Source organism: Diabrotica virgifera, chromosome 1 (assembly GCF_917563875.1).
Source record: "Diabrotica virgifera virgifera chromosome 1, PGI_DIABVI_V3a".
Lineage (NCBI taxonomy): Eukaryota > Metazoa > Arthropoda > Insecta > Coleoptera > Chrysomelidae > Diabrotica > Diabrotica virgifera.
Window position 1 is genome coordinate 120,210,581 of NC_065443.1, and position 13,710 is coordinate 120,224,290.

The 13,710-nt window shown below is 30.7% G+C and overlaps 2 protein-coding genes across 50 annotated transcripts in view; both read right to left on the reverse strand.

The window, feature by feature from the left end:
* The window catches only part of LOC114330552 (uncharacterized protein DDB_G0274171-like), a 522,367-nt gene that overhangs the window by 163,010 nt on the left and 345,647 nt on the right, over window positions 1-13,710 (reverse strand). The gene's annotated exons all lie outside the window — the stretch shown is intronic.
* The window catches only part of LOC126880092 (uncharacterized protein DDB_G0274171-like), a 75,526-nt gene that overhangs the window by 3,355 nt on the left and 58,461 nt on the right, over window positions 1-13,710 (reverse strand). The window contains exons 3-4 of the mRNA XM_050643772.1: window positions 13,583-13,690; window positions 3,967-4,072 (exon numbers count right to left, since the gene is read on the reverse strand). Of these exons, the coding sequence (XP_050499729.1) occupies window positions 3,967-4,072; window positions 13,583-13,690 (214 nt within the window). The remainder of the gene's footprint in view (window positions 1-3,966; window positions 4,073-13,582; window positions 13,691-13,710) is intronic.

The window sequence follows — 13,710 nt, forward strand, 5'->3', positions numbered from 1 at the left end:
CATTGAATCATGGTAAACAAAAAATTCAAAAAGACTTTATTAGCTTATGAATTTCTCGAGGTAACGTTGTCAAGTTTTTTAGTTTTATCTAATTTTGATTTTTGATACCACTCAAGTCAAAATAATGAATTTTTTTGTGAAAAAGGGTGAAAATTAACATATTTATTATTGTTAAACAAAAAATAAGCATACAACAAAAAACATCTCGACAGCTTTACCTCAAGGAATGTCTAAAGAAAATATATACAAAATTCCAGGTAGGTCGGTCAAGTAATTTTTGAGGAGCTACAATGTCTACAGCCTTTGAAAAAAGGAGTTTTGAGTAAAACGAGTTTAAAGAATTGTCAAATTTTATTTTCAATTTCTTTTTTTGCCTTTCAAATCGTAAAATTATTCACACCAGAATATCTTTTTGAATTGCGAAGTAATTTACGAAAGAAAATAAAAACAGCTCTTGACCGTTGTTCACTACGTTCAAACGTGCTGGCGCGAATCTGCTGCAAATCGAATTAAAGCTAGGGCTATTTAACACTATCTCTCTACCACCTTACCTTCGGCATATTTTATAGCAAGTTCGTGCCAACGCGCCTGAGCGTAGTAAGAAATGGTCAACAGTTGTTCTTATTTTTTTTTTTTGTAAATTACTCCGCGATTTCGGCAAAATATATTTCGGTGTGCATCACTTTACCATTTGACAGACAAAAATAAATTGAAAATAAAAGCTTTTTTCAGGCTGTAGACATTGTAACTCAAAAGCTACTTAACCAACTCATCTGGAATTTTGTATATATTTTCTTTAGACATTCCTTGAGGTAACGCTGTCAAGATATTTTTGTTTTATGCTTATGTTTTGTTTAACAATAATAAATATATTGATTTTTCCCTTTTTTGCAAAAAAATCATTTGTTTAGATTTCTGAGTGATATCAAAAGTCAAAATTAGATAAAACTAAAAAAAACTTGACAGCATTACCTCGAGACACCCATAAGCTAATAAAATCTTTTTGAATTTTTTGTTTACCATGATTCAATGATGCGTTCTGATGTCCACCGCAAAATTCATTGTATTTTGAGGTGTCCTTTAAAAAGTTGCCAACGTTGGCTTATTTTTCAGTATTTTTCCTTGAATTTTTTCTCTTGAGTAATCGATGAATTATTGTGTTAAATATGCCTATTTAATTTAAAAATAAAATAATTTTACCATACTTTCAAAAAAAAATGTGTTTGGAATATTGATTTCAAACCCTTCGGCCCCACCTTAAGGATAGCTATAACATGATTTTGATAGGCCACCCATGCTAGAAATATTTGTCTTGTTATGAAATTTATTAAAAAGAAATGTTTCATCCGGCAAGCAGGTCGGTACATCTTGACCTCCTATTCGGACCTCGTACTATAATTTTTATTTTACAAAATGTTTACTTAGAAATTTGGGAATGTCTTAAGTCTATGCGTTTTGACCAGATGCGGTAGAAATGCATCCGTTTCCAACGCAAACGGACCGACACTTTGCATTTAGTCTGGTGCAGTTTGTAAGCGCGTAGTACCGATGTCTCAAAACATTTTGAAAAATAAATTATTAGAAATTTCTGTATTGAAAGCGGAGGTAATAGGTATCGAGAGAACCAGTGAATCGCCAGCATTGGGTTCATCAGTTGTTTTCCCAACGCGATTCAATGGAAAGCTTTCAGAGGTTTTTCGAAAAGATTCGTCTTTATAATGATACATTTTTTCAATTCTGCCGGATGTCAATCAAATTTTTAGACGAGTTGACGAAAGAAAATACGAAATTTAGAAACTCCATAAGTGCAGAGGAAAGATTGCCAGTAGCACTCAAATACATAGAAATCAGTCGACATACATCGTGTCTAATAAAATTGGATACATATGGGAAACTTTTTTATCATTAAATTTACGAAAAAAATTTTGAAGAAATTGAAAACTGCTATTATGAAAAGTTTTTTGGAATTTAATTTTTTAGTATGTAGGTTTTTATACATGCTTCCGATTTATTTATTTTCTCTGCAGTTTCAATTATTATTTTATCTACTCTATGTCATATTATGCGTAAATTTTTAGTTTGTAAAAACTGTCATTATAGATAGCAATGCGTGACGGATAGAAAGTAAACATGAAGTAACAATTTATTTTAAATGGGATTTACTTTTTCGCACTGTTGTAACTTTCGCGTTGTCATGGTGACAATCCTTAACTTTCGCCTTGTCATGGTGACAATCCTTAACTTTCGCGTTGTCATGGTGATGACAATATGAGCAATGAATTACAACAAAAGCTTTGACAGTTTTGTGGTTTGAAAATAGTTTAAATTTTTAAATGTCAAAGTTCTAAATTTTGTAGAATAGAAATGAATTCCAGTGACCAAAAGTTACAGCTTTTTTTAGTTGTTTATCGTAGATAAAATATTGTATGAAACTGCACGTGAAGTACTTTTGGCGAACTTACGCGACTTATAGCACTCGCTCCGTTGTCGCTCGTTTTCTAAAAATCGCGTGCGTTCGCAAAAAGCATACTTCAGGAACTGTTTCATAAATAACTATTGTTTTTGTTCATTATATTTCCGATACCTCTCTTTTTGAATATGCAAGCAATTTCTTTAATTTTTCTGTATTGTGTTAAAGCTGTCATGTTGTTTACCTAATCTTTCTACTACACATGCTTCTACTAGCCATAATTCCTTCGCGTTGAAGTGACATAACAAGGTAGAAAAATTGTTTGTAAAACTTTCAATATTTATTTAAATTCAAAAGTTATTTAAGAAGTATTTAAAGGATTATTCAAAACAAAAGGGCTGTAGTAAAAAAATGATTGTAATTCACTACCTTATTAGTAAAAGTTGGGAATTACGAGCTGATAATATGATAAGAAAATCGCGCCAGAAGGTTACGTGAAGATTTCATACAATTTGTGATTTAGTTTTCATAGATCAAGTTTTATGAGAATATTTTGACCTGTAATAAATAAATACCTGTCGGTATTGTTAATACAAAAGTTTAAAAATAACTGTTTCTATGAGAAAATAATACTTTTTGGTTGTACATTAGTCTTAATTTATGTGTTTTTAATTCAATCTAATAAATAAATTATCAAATTTCTCTTTGTTTATTGCCTCGGCCGTTAGTGGGTTAAGCAGACACACTGTATATTAAAATTAAACACCACGTCTAGGTATATGCAAAAATGAACAATAAGAGGGAGACACGTTTATTAATATTGTTAAAAGTTTGTATGTATTTAAATAATGGTTTATGTTTAAAGACTTTTAATATATTCTGAAACACGAAATATAAAATGTGTTAAACATTTTTATCCCGCTACTGATTCGTTAAATTGATAAACATAACTTCAATTATTGTTCATCTGCTATAACTTTTCCCATGCGTCTCGATTCATTTTAAAACAAATTAAATCAAAACATAAAGTGAAACGTACTCCGATCTGTGTAGTATATAGTATACTGTATACAAAATGTATATACACATCGACGTTCGTTTCACTTTATGTTTTGACTTAATTTGTTTGAAAATGAATCGGGACGCATGGGAAAAGTTATAGCGGACGAACCATATAATTGTAATGACAATAATTAGTTTTCACGTTAACAAAAATAAAGAGAATAATTCAATTTTGACGTTACGAATTTGTATAGTTACGCCGTTACGAAGTGTCGCTGTTACGAACTCTCGCCGTTACGAGTTGTCCGTTACAACTTGCCCGATTACGAATTGTCGCGGTACGAGATATCTGGCCACGATAAATAATATATATGTAAAACCCGCTTATTGGAATAGCCTTCATGCCAAGCAAAATTATTCATATAACCGAGATATTCTAGTAGCCGATCATTGATGGCTACTAGAAACGTTTCGGGACCTCAAATTTCTATTCCTTAAACCGGGATATTCCTATAACCGGTATTCCGATAAGCGGGTTAGACTGTAGTAATTACCGGCGTGGTCCGCAGGAAAGACAACAATCTCCAGGCCGAAGTCTTAAATTTGATCCTGGTGGGCACTTTACTGGACCGCATTTTATACGGTCACATTGTCTGTGAACTGAAATAAAATTTTATTTAGTGTGCAAGTTATTGGTACTTCACAGTAATTGTAGTAGGGGAGTACATCTAGATCTTCACTTCGGAAAAAATCAAACAAGATAGAACTTTTTGTAATTTCATTAAGAAATGTTTAATAAACAGCATATCAAAAAGTTCTACTCGAGAAGTGGGTGCTTAGATTAAATTAGATGTTTTTTTAAATAACTCCGAAAATATAAATTTTAGAAAAAAACTGACTTGACCATTGAAAAATTCAGAAAATTTTACAAAAAAATTTCTTTAATTTTCTAAAATTAAATCTGTATCTTGTATAATTGTTTATTTATAACGCTAAAGTCACCCTTCTCACAAACATTGGCGCACTGTAAACTAACGTACGCGAAGTGCACGGTTGAATTATTTTAATGTAATTTTTTTACTAGTTAATCAAATAAAATTTTACAAATTGAACATGAAAGAAGAATAATTAAGCAATATTATGGTTATAATAGAAAGAAATAAAATGTATGGGCATAAGTACGGTGTGGGCGGAAAATGAGCCTTACATGAATTTTGTTTAACCTTTAACTACACGCGCTGACGTATTTTGTACGCCAGATATAAGAATTCTACTGCAAATATATTTAAAAATTTAGTTTTTGACCTTGTTTATCTCTGTAACCTATCACTGGAATGTGCTTTACAATTTGGTTTTAGTTTCGTTTGGTGCTTTAAAGGACGTATTAAAATTTTTTGATATCAAAAATAAATTGGTAAGGCAAATTTATGACGGCGCTGCCTTGATGTCCGGTGAATTGTATGGTCTCCAGGCAAAAGTTAAAACTATTGCACCAGGCAAAACTATTATTTACTCACTGTTATAAGTCATTGACCTCTTTGGCGATTCAAAATTTAAAAGTTACGCTAAAGAATTTTCAAAATATCTATTAGACAAGTTCATTAAAAATTATCCATCATTCTTTAATCAAATAAAATAAGAAAATGGTAACAGGTTTATATGCTGATCCAAATATTTTCCGAAGGTGGGATAAGTTACAAAATATGTATAATTTTATATACTGAAATTTATTAGGTACAAGAAACTGTTCCCGAAATTAATAAATTATTGTGCTCAATTGTGGGCAAATTCTGCCTCAAATGAACGAGATTTCTCTTGTCTCAAAAGAGTCAAAACCTATTGTCGAAACACCATGAAACAAGAGAGAATGTCAAACTTGTCTCAAATTTCAAATGTCAATAGAAAAAACTTTTAAATCTCTCCAAAGCAATAATAAATTTTACAATGACGTTATAACCCATTTTGCTACTTCGAAACAACATAGACTAAATAGACTTAATTTATAAACAGGTTTAAGTTCTAAATTTATAGGAAAAAACAAAAAAAAAACAAAAAAAAAATTAAAAAAAAACAAAAACCAAAAATTTTCTATGAAATTGAAGCCTTTTAATTAGATGGCATACCTATCTGAGGAGACAAAACCTTGCCTACCCTGTCCCTAAAGCCACGAGCCGCCACTGCCACGATTATATTAATATAAGTCGTAATATAAGTACATATTTCAATTGTTTTTTAGTCATTATGCATATTATTAAACAATACTTTTTCTCCTGTAAAAAATCACATTTCAAAAAATTTTTTACTAGTAAATTTATTTATCATGGAATCCAGTTATTCCATGATTCCAGTTATAAATCCCAATTGGCTTAGTGAGAAGGAAGTCCAAGTACTTACTGATGCCGAGTAAGGTTTATAACAAACAACTAAGTGTATTTTTTCAAAAAAAAAATAAACAAATCCGCTATTTTTAAGTGTATTTTCTTGTGGCGTATAAAGTACGCCACGCGTGCAGTTATGCTATAACTTGATGCGCGGGTAGTTAAAGGTTAAAAATGATTTAAAAATGTGTAACTAATACAATTTTTCTTATAAAACGCTCAATTTTGCACAACTTACCTTCCAAGCATCTTACTAAATGACGTTTCATTCAAAAAAAATCCCAAAAATTTAATTCAAATGTCTCAAAAATTGCATATTTTGAAATCTTCGTATTTTTATAGAATTACCACCATTTTAAGACGGTATTACTCAAGTTTGAACAGATCTATTATAGTTTTATAAGTGCGTTTTTAAAGCTTAGGATGTAGTCTTTAAAATGGTCTAAATTATTTTACTTTACAAATGAAATAAACTATTTCTTTTTAAGAAAGATACCAAAAATGAAATACAAAAACCGAAAATTACCAGCTAAAAAAATGTATATAAAGTGATCAAAACTGTTTTCTGTAAAACTTACCTTAATAAATTATCAGCAAAAAAATTTTTTTAGCTCTTATAGAGTATGTCTGCGTAAATTGGAACCTATTGATAACTTTTTTATTATCAGTTTTAAAATACTCTTATATATATCTTATAAATAATATCTTATAAAATACTCATATATTATAATCTAAGATGCAATCATCAAATATCAAATTTAATTAATGTTACACGAGGTATGTCAAAAAATATGAAATTCACTCAAGAGTAAAGTACCTTTACATTTCACAATATCGAAAATTTTATTAAGTTTTTTGGAATTAAAAAAAAATGTTTTAGTGTTCAATTACATCCTACTAATTAAAATATTGTGAATAATAAAGGCACTTAACTCTTAAAAAAAATTCATATTTTTTACATACCACGTATAAAATTAAAAAAGTTTGATATCTGATGATTGTGTCTTAGATGTTAGACCAGTGGAGCATTTTATGAAGAATAACTTTTTTCGTTAAAAAGTGATAATAACCTAGTTATTATAATTGTAATAAAATGATGATGACTATCCGTAATTTGAGAAAAAATTGAATTTTTTTTTGATTACAATGATGTAATTGTATATTTAGACATAGTTTCTAATTTCAAAGAACTTTTCATAATATCATTTTTCGATATTCTGGAATATAAAGGTACTTTACTCTTTAACGAAATTCATATTTTTGACATAACCCGTATAAAATTGATAAAATTTGATATCTGATGGCTGAGTTTTAGATTTTTGACTATCCAGAGCATTTTATTAGGAATAACTTTTTTTCGTAAAATTTATAATAAAAAACTTTTCCATGTGTTTTCTAGCTACGCAGACACACTGTATAAGAGCTGCTGTATAAGAATTTTCAAATTGCAATGCCATATGCAGATTCAGCATAATCAAAAACAAAATAGAAACATATTTGATCAAAGCAAAATAATGAATTTATCGATATTTTTAAAATTATTTATACAAAAAAATTGTTATTGTTTAAACAATTAATAAACAATTAGTGTCCAAATCTGCGAGTAGAACATTTTACTTTAAGATGTATATAAACTAACAAAAAAAGTTTTAGAAAAATATAAGCTTGTTTGAATTTTTCCGAAACAATGCACATTTTTGTTCTAATTGTATAGTATACAATTATAGTATACTTATAGTATACTATACCCTTATAGTATACAATTGAGATGACGAATATGCATATCGCACCTCCGCTCAAAGAGTGTCCATGTGTCATAAGTAAAAAAGCAAAGTGTCGAGAAAACGACGTTTAACATTTTTGTGGTAGAACTTTTCCTCGTTTAATTCAAAAATTGTTAAAATTAGTATAATAAATATTTACAAAGGTTTTTGAAGCTCTAAAAAATAGTATATTAATTCTGCTAAAAATATTAAAAAACAAATATTTTTTTTTAGTTGTGACACTATACAGATAAAATAACGAAATATTTGCGAAATATTATTTAGCAAAAGTGGCGCTTGTTGTTTTTCTTCTATTAGTACGTTTCCATTCTTGTCTTTTATATTCGGCATCGTGTGCTCTTTCTGTTGTCTGAGTTGTTTTAATGCTCCGTAGAAGAGTTTTTGGTTTTCCCTATAATTGTTTGTCATTTTTTGTCCAAATCTCTCCCATGACTTTTCTTTTCCTGCTTTCACCGCTATTTTAACCTCCTTCCTTTTTTCTTTATATGCCTCGTAATCTTCCGGGTGTTTTGTGCTTAGGTATCTCTTTCATTTGTCTTTTTTGTTCTTTATTTTCTCTCGTATTTCTTCCGTCCACCATTCCGTTCTCCTCATGTTAGTATTTGCTATTTTTGCTTTCATGCAAGTTTCCTCAGCTGCTTTGATTATGTCCCGGTTCTTGAGCATATAATATGCAGATTTTTTTGATTAAAGTAATCACATAATAATATACTGTTTTAACTCGACGAACGATGCTTTATACACAACTTAGATGGACAAATGCCTTGCACAAGTCGATATGTGACACTGTTGATGTTCAGTGCACCGTTGATTTTGGGACTCTAGTGTCATCTAACGAGAAATACTTGAACTATAGACGTAACACTGTTTGAGATAAGATTTTGTAGTTTGATTAAACTGTTGATGCAATAAAACCGTTTTTATTAATTTTTTGAGTTGTGACATTATTTGAGCGGAGGTGCTATATATGTTAAAACAATATCAACTCCGGAAATGATTATCCCTAGCAAATTAAAATCAGAATAGAAAAGGCTAGAGTGAATTTTAACAAAGTGGAAAAAATGCTCTGCAAAAGAGATTTCAAGTTATAAATAAGAATTAGGTTGGCTACGTGCTACGTTTTCTTGACTTTGTTTTATGGATTGGAAGCTTGGACCTTGAATTCGGCATCAATGAGAAAACTAGAATCATTTAAGTTATGAGTTGATAGAAGAATTCTGGATATATCATGGATATTTTACGTCACATACAAAGGGAAGATGGATAGAGAAATGGAAATCTTATATACAATCGAAACAATAAAATTGGGCTCGGGGAAAATCTCGGATATATTACACGTAGAGAGATATACAGGGTGTCCAGAAACTCTACCGCCAAATGAAGACAAGACAAGACTTCCTAAGGGAGCTAGAGCTATTTGAAGATGGCGTGTGGTAATTAGTTTTTCTCAAATACCTCCGGAACGCTTCTATTTAGAAAATTAATAATTGGTATGCGTATTTAACTTGCAGATATAAATCGATTGTATCCACTGCGAATTTCTAGTACCGGTCAAAGGCTCTGATTTGGGTAGAGCAACGGTTACTTTATCGCATAACTTTCTTGTCTTTAATTTTTAAGCATTTTTAACTCTATATTTTTAAATTCGTCGTTCTAGACGGTCTAGTTAGCTGAGGCGCAGTCGATCGAGCCTCAGCTAGGTCATGAAATTTATAAAGGCCAACGCCGTAGTATAAAACTCAATAGAGTCTACGACTTGGTCTGGAATAAACTAGTGTCTGATCGGCCTATGGAAAAGCGGTACGGCAAGGGATCAGGGCTTGCGGCTTGGTGATATTCCTCCATAGAACCCTACCGAAGGGCGTTGACGCCTAAGGACGGTGTATATATATATATATATATATATATATATATATATATATATATATATATATATATATATATATTATTAAATTGTGAGGTATTTCAGTACTATAAGGTACTCTTGCTTCAAGTCGATAGAATACACCGTCTTCGAAAAAAATTTTCGTTTTGGAAAAAAAAATTAAAAGAAAAACTATTTAGAAAAACGAAAACATGTACGTTTAATTATATTACATAGATTAAACGATTTCATTAATTGCGAATTTTTAGTATCTGTCATATGCCTTCGGTTTTGGTTAGGTCAACGGTAATTTTATCGCATAATTTTTTGTCTTAATTTTTAAGCATTTTTGAAACTAGACTATTAAATTATGGGGCATTGTAGTACTAAAAGTTACTCTTGCTTTAAGTTGGTTAAATGCATCGTTTCTTTTTTATTTTTTCCATTTTTTTTTCAAATTCAAGAAACGAAAAATGTTTAAATCAATTTTTCTAAAAAACGGTGTGTCCTTCCGACTTAAGGCAAGAGAAACTTTTAGTACTAAAATATCTCAGAATTTTATAATCCAGAGTCAAAAATGCTTAAAATTTAAAGACAAGAAAGTTATGCATTTTTGACTTTTTGAATATAAAATAACCGTTGCTCTACCCAAAACGGACGCCTATGACCGGTACTAGAAATTTGGAATAGTTCGAATCGATTTACCTTTGGAAGATAAATACGCGTACCAATTTTCGTGTTTCTAACTAGACGCTTTCTGGAGGTATTTAAGAAAAACTAATTACAAAACGCCATCTTAAAAGAGCTCTAGCTCCTTTAGAAAACATTTTCTGACCAAGTACATTTGGTTAAATTGTCTTAAAATTATCTGAGGAACCTCCTGTCTTCGTTTGTCGGTAGATTTTCTGGACACCCTGTATAACTTGCTTTAATTGATTAAACCGTGAATGATTCAGGGAAAAAGAAGCATAGACACGCGTAGAATACTATATCCGCTCAACCTGAGGGCCATATCTCAGGAACGTTTATAGGACAGCTTTGGAATTATTTTCATAATTTTAGGTCCACCGCTAGAGGGCGTAATTGAATATCAAAACTTAAACAATCAAAATTTTACAAAATTTACCTAATGAAAGGGCACTGGAAATCCAATCATCGCGCATCGTATTCTTCATAAAATTCTGCGCATATTTTATTTCACAAGTTTAAGTCAACTTTTGCAAATAAGAGGTGGGGGTGAGTGGGAACCTTCTTATGAAAAAATGACTGTAAATCCGGTTCTGGTAAATCGAATTTTGCATACTTGGCCTTGTTGAAAACAGATCTTTTTCGTCAATGTAAGAGTCTTATTTTCGAAATAGCTAAATAAGTAATATGCCAGCTAGTAGGCGTTATTTAATTATTTTCAGAATTCTAGTTTTCTTTGGAGATTATTAAATAGAAGTATGCATTTTTATCACGTATTACAAAATTAGATCAAATTATCAACAAAATACCGAAAACCGTTTGTCGATACCTTTTTTATATCTCGAGATATCTTAAGAAACGTATAAATTTTAGACAACTGTTAATGTCACCGGTAAAGGAAGTTAAGAAAAAGTAGTAATAACAATACTACAATGATTCTACAATCTCCACCCCTCTGTGGGCTATTTATATCTCCTTATAATTTGAACTTTGAAAAGTAAAACTATACGTGATCGTCTACGAGGTTACACAAACAAAACTGTCTTTTAATCAGCCTTCGTTTTGTTTGCATATTTAGAAACAATATCTTTTGTAACAACTGAAATTATTTAAAATTATATACATCACTTGATACATATTATATTATACAGTAAGGAGTTTTTTCCCTTACTGTACAAAAGCAACTACTTACTTAGTGATGACTAGAGAGCGGAATATATGCAAAGGGCATATAGATGCATATATTGCATATTTTCAGACAGCAAACACAACATTGCATATTTAAGCTAAACACGATTTATTTTGCATATTTTAAAAATAAATTATATAAAAGTTTAAAATTTTCCTCTCTTAGTTGGAATTTTATAACTTCGATATGAACGAGCTCGTTATTTATCTATCTATCGCTCATCTGGACTTTCCCATTACTACCTGAATTTAACAATTATGGGTGTTCCCAGAAAAATATTATTTTATTAACATAGCAAGTCGTAGGTACCTACCTGCTTTTAAGGGTGTAATAATTATTTTGTCAGTTTCCGGCCAACATTTGTTTAAAGTAAACGTTGTATCGTATTTAGTGTTTTTAAAGTGATTGGTATATACTAAATTTAAATATGTCTATCATTCAAAAAAGTGCTTGGATAAAGTGTTTTCCCGAGTTAAAGCTAAGTGAAGACAAAGTATTTTGCAAGGCCTGTTCCAAAATCGTAAATTACATTAATTTTCACATTTCATTTTTTAAATGAGGAACTGACAAACAAAAGCATCATGTCCCACAAAAGAAATTTTTCTGGAAGGAGTGTTTTTATTCGACAAATTCGCTTTTACTTCTATAAAGACGGACATAGAGAGAAGCATCAAAATACAAAAATCCATCAAATTGTAGACAATTCCGCTTTTGTTCTTCAGCTTAAGTAACGTACTTTGTTCTTTTAGTAACGTACAAATTGCTAAAGAACTTATGTTCTTAATATATTGTTCTTAATATCGACTTAATATATTGTTTTATTTTTGAGTATTTTTAATATGCATTTGCATATTTAGACAAATTTAGAAAAAATACCTGCATATTTGTAGTAAAAGTAATGCATATATGCGCATATGTTGGTAATGTTGTGTTGCCTATATTCCGCTCTCTAGTGATGACCTAAATGTTCAAATCGTTGCCCATCATTTTCGTTGCAAGCATTTACTATTTCAAGAGTAGACTGAACAGCAGTCTCAATTTCTGCCTTCGGAATGATTTGAATGGCTTTTCGTATTCTCTAGATTCTAGATCATATTTTCACGAGTAGTGGGTCTAACGGCAAAAACAAGTTCTTTAATCAGTCCCCATAAATAAAAGTCTAAAACAGTTAAATATGTTGCCATTTAATCTACTCTTGAAAGAGTAAATCCTTGCATCTAAAATGATGGGCAACAATTTGAACAATTAGGCAGTCACTAAGACTAAGTAAGTAGTTTCTTTTATTTCTTTGTTATATTTTATAGTGTTGTTTGTCTTATTGTTGTTTTAATTAATTGTATACGTTTACATCTGGAAAATGTTTATTTGTTTTTTCCATAGTACACTACTTTTCCTTAACCCCGTTTACCGGTGACAGTAACAAGTATGTTTAAAATTTACACATTTCTTAAGATAGGTATGTCAAGATAGAAAAAAGGTATCGACATGCGGATTTCGGTATTATGTTGCTAATTTGGTCTAATTTTTTAATACAGGATTAAAAATGCATACTTGTATTTAATATTTTCAAAAGATGACTAGGTTTTCGAAAATAGTTAAATAACGCCTACTAGCTGGCATATTACTTATTGGGCTATTTCGAAAATAAGACTCTTACATTGACGAAAAAGAGCTGTTTTCAACAAGACCAAGTATGCAAAATTCGATTTAGTAGAACCGGACTTACAGCCATTTTTTCATAAGAAGGTTCCCACTCACCCCCACCTCTTATTTACAAAGGTAGACTTAAACCTTTGAAATAAGATATGCGCAGAATTTTATGAAGAATACGATGATTGGATTTCCAGTGCCCTTTCATTTGGTAAATTTTTGATTGTTTAATTTGTAATATTCAATTACGCCCTCTAGCGGCGGACTTAAAATTATTAAAATAATTTCCAGGCTTTTCCCGAGGCAACTTTTGTTATAATTTTTTTTTCTCAAAGCTGTACTATCAACAGTTCCTGAGATATGGCCGAGAGCCATTCTTATTGGGACACCCGGTACATCAAATGATCAAAATTTGATCATTTATCATCATCTGATCATTTAATGAACTTTTCAGAGCAGCCGTCTAAATTCTAAATATCTATGATGATTGCCGACCTTCGTCGCGGAGATGGAACTTCAAGAAAAAGAAGATGGTGTACAATTATGTAATTGTGTGGGGTGATATGGAATGGGGACAATAATTTTTAACGTAGCAGTAGCTTGGTTAAATTAACTTACGTTCGCAATAGGGACAACAAGCAGTATCTTTAGGTCCAGGATACTTCAATATATATCCAGGAGAACAGGTTGGTATATCACATTGTATACGTTCACATTGCGGTTTAGCTGAAACAAAAATATTCAGA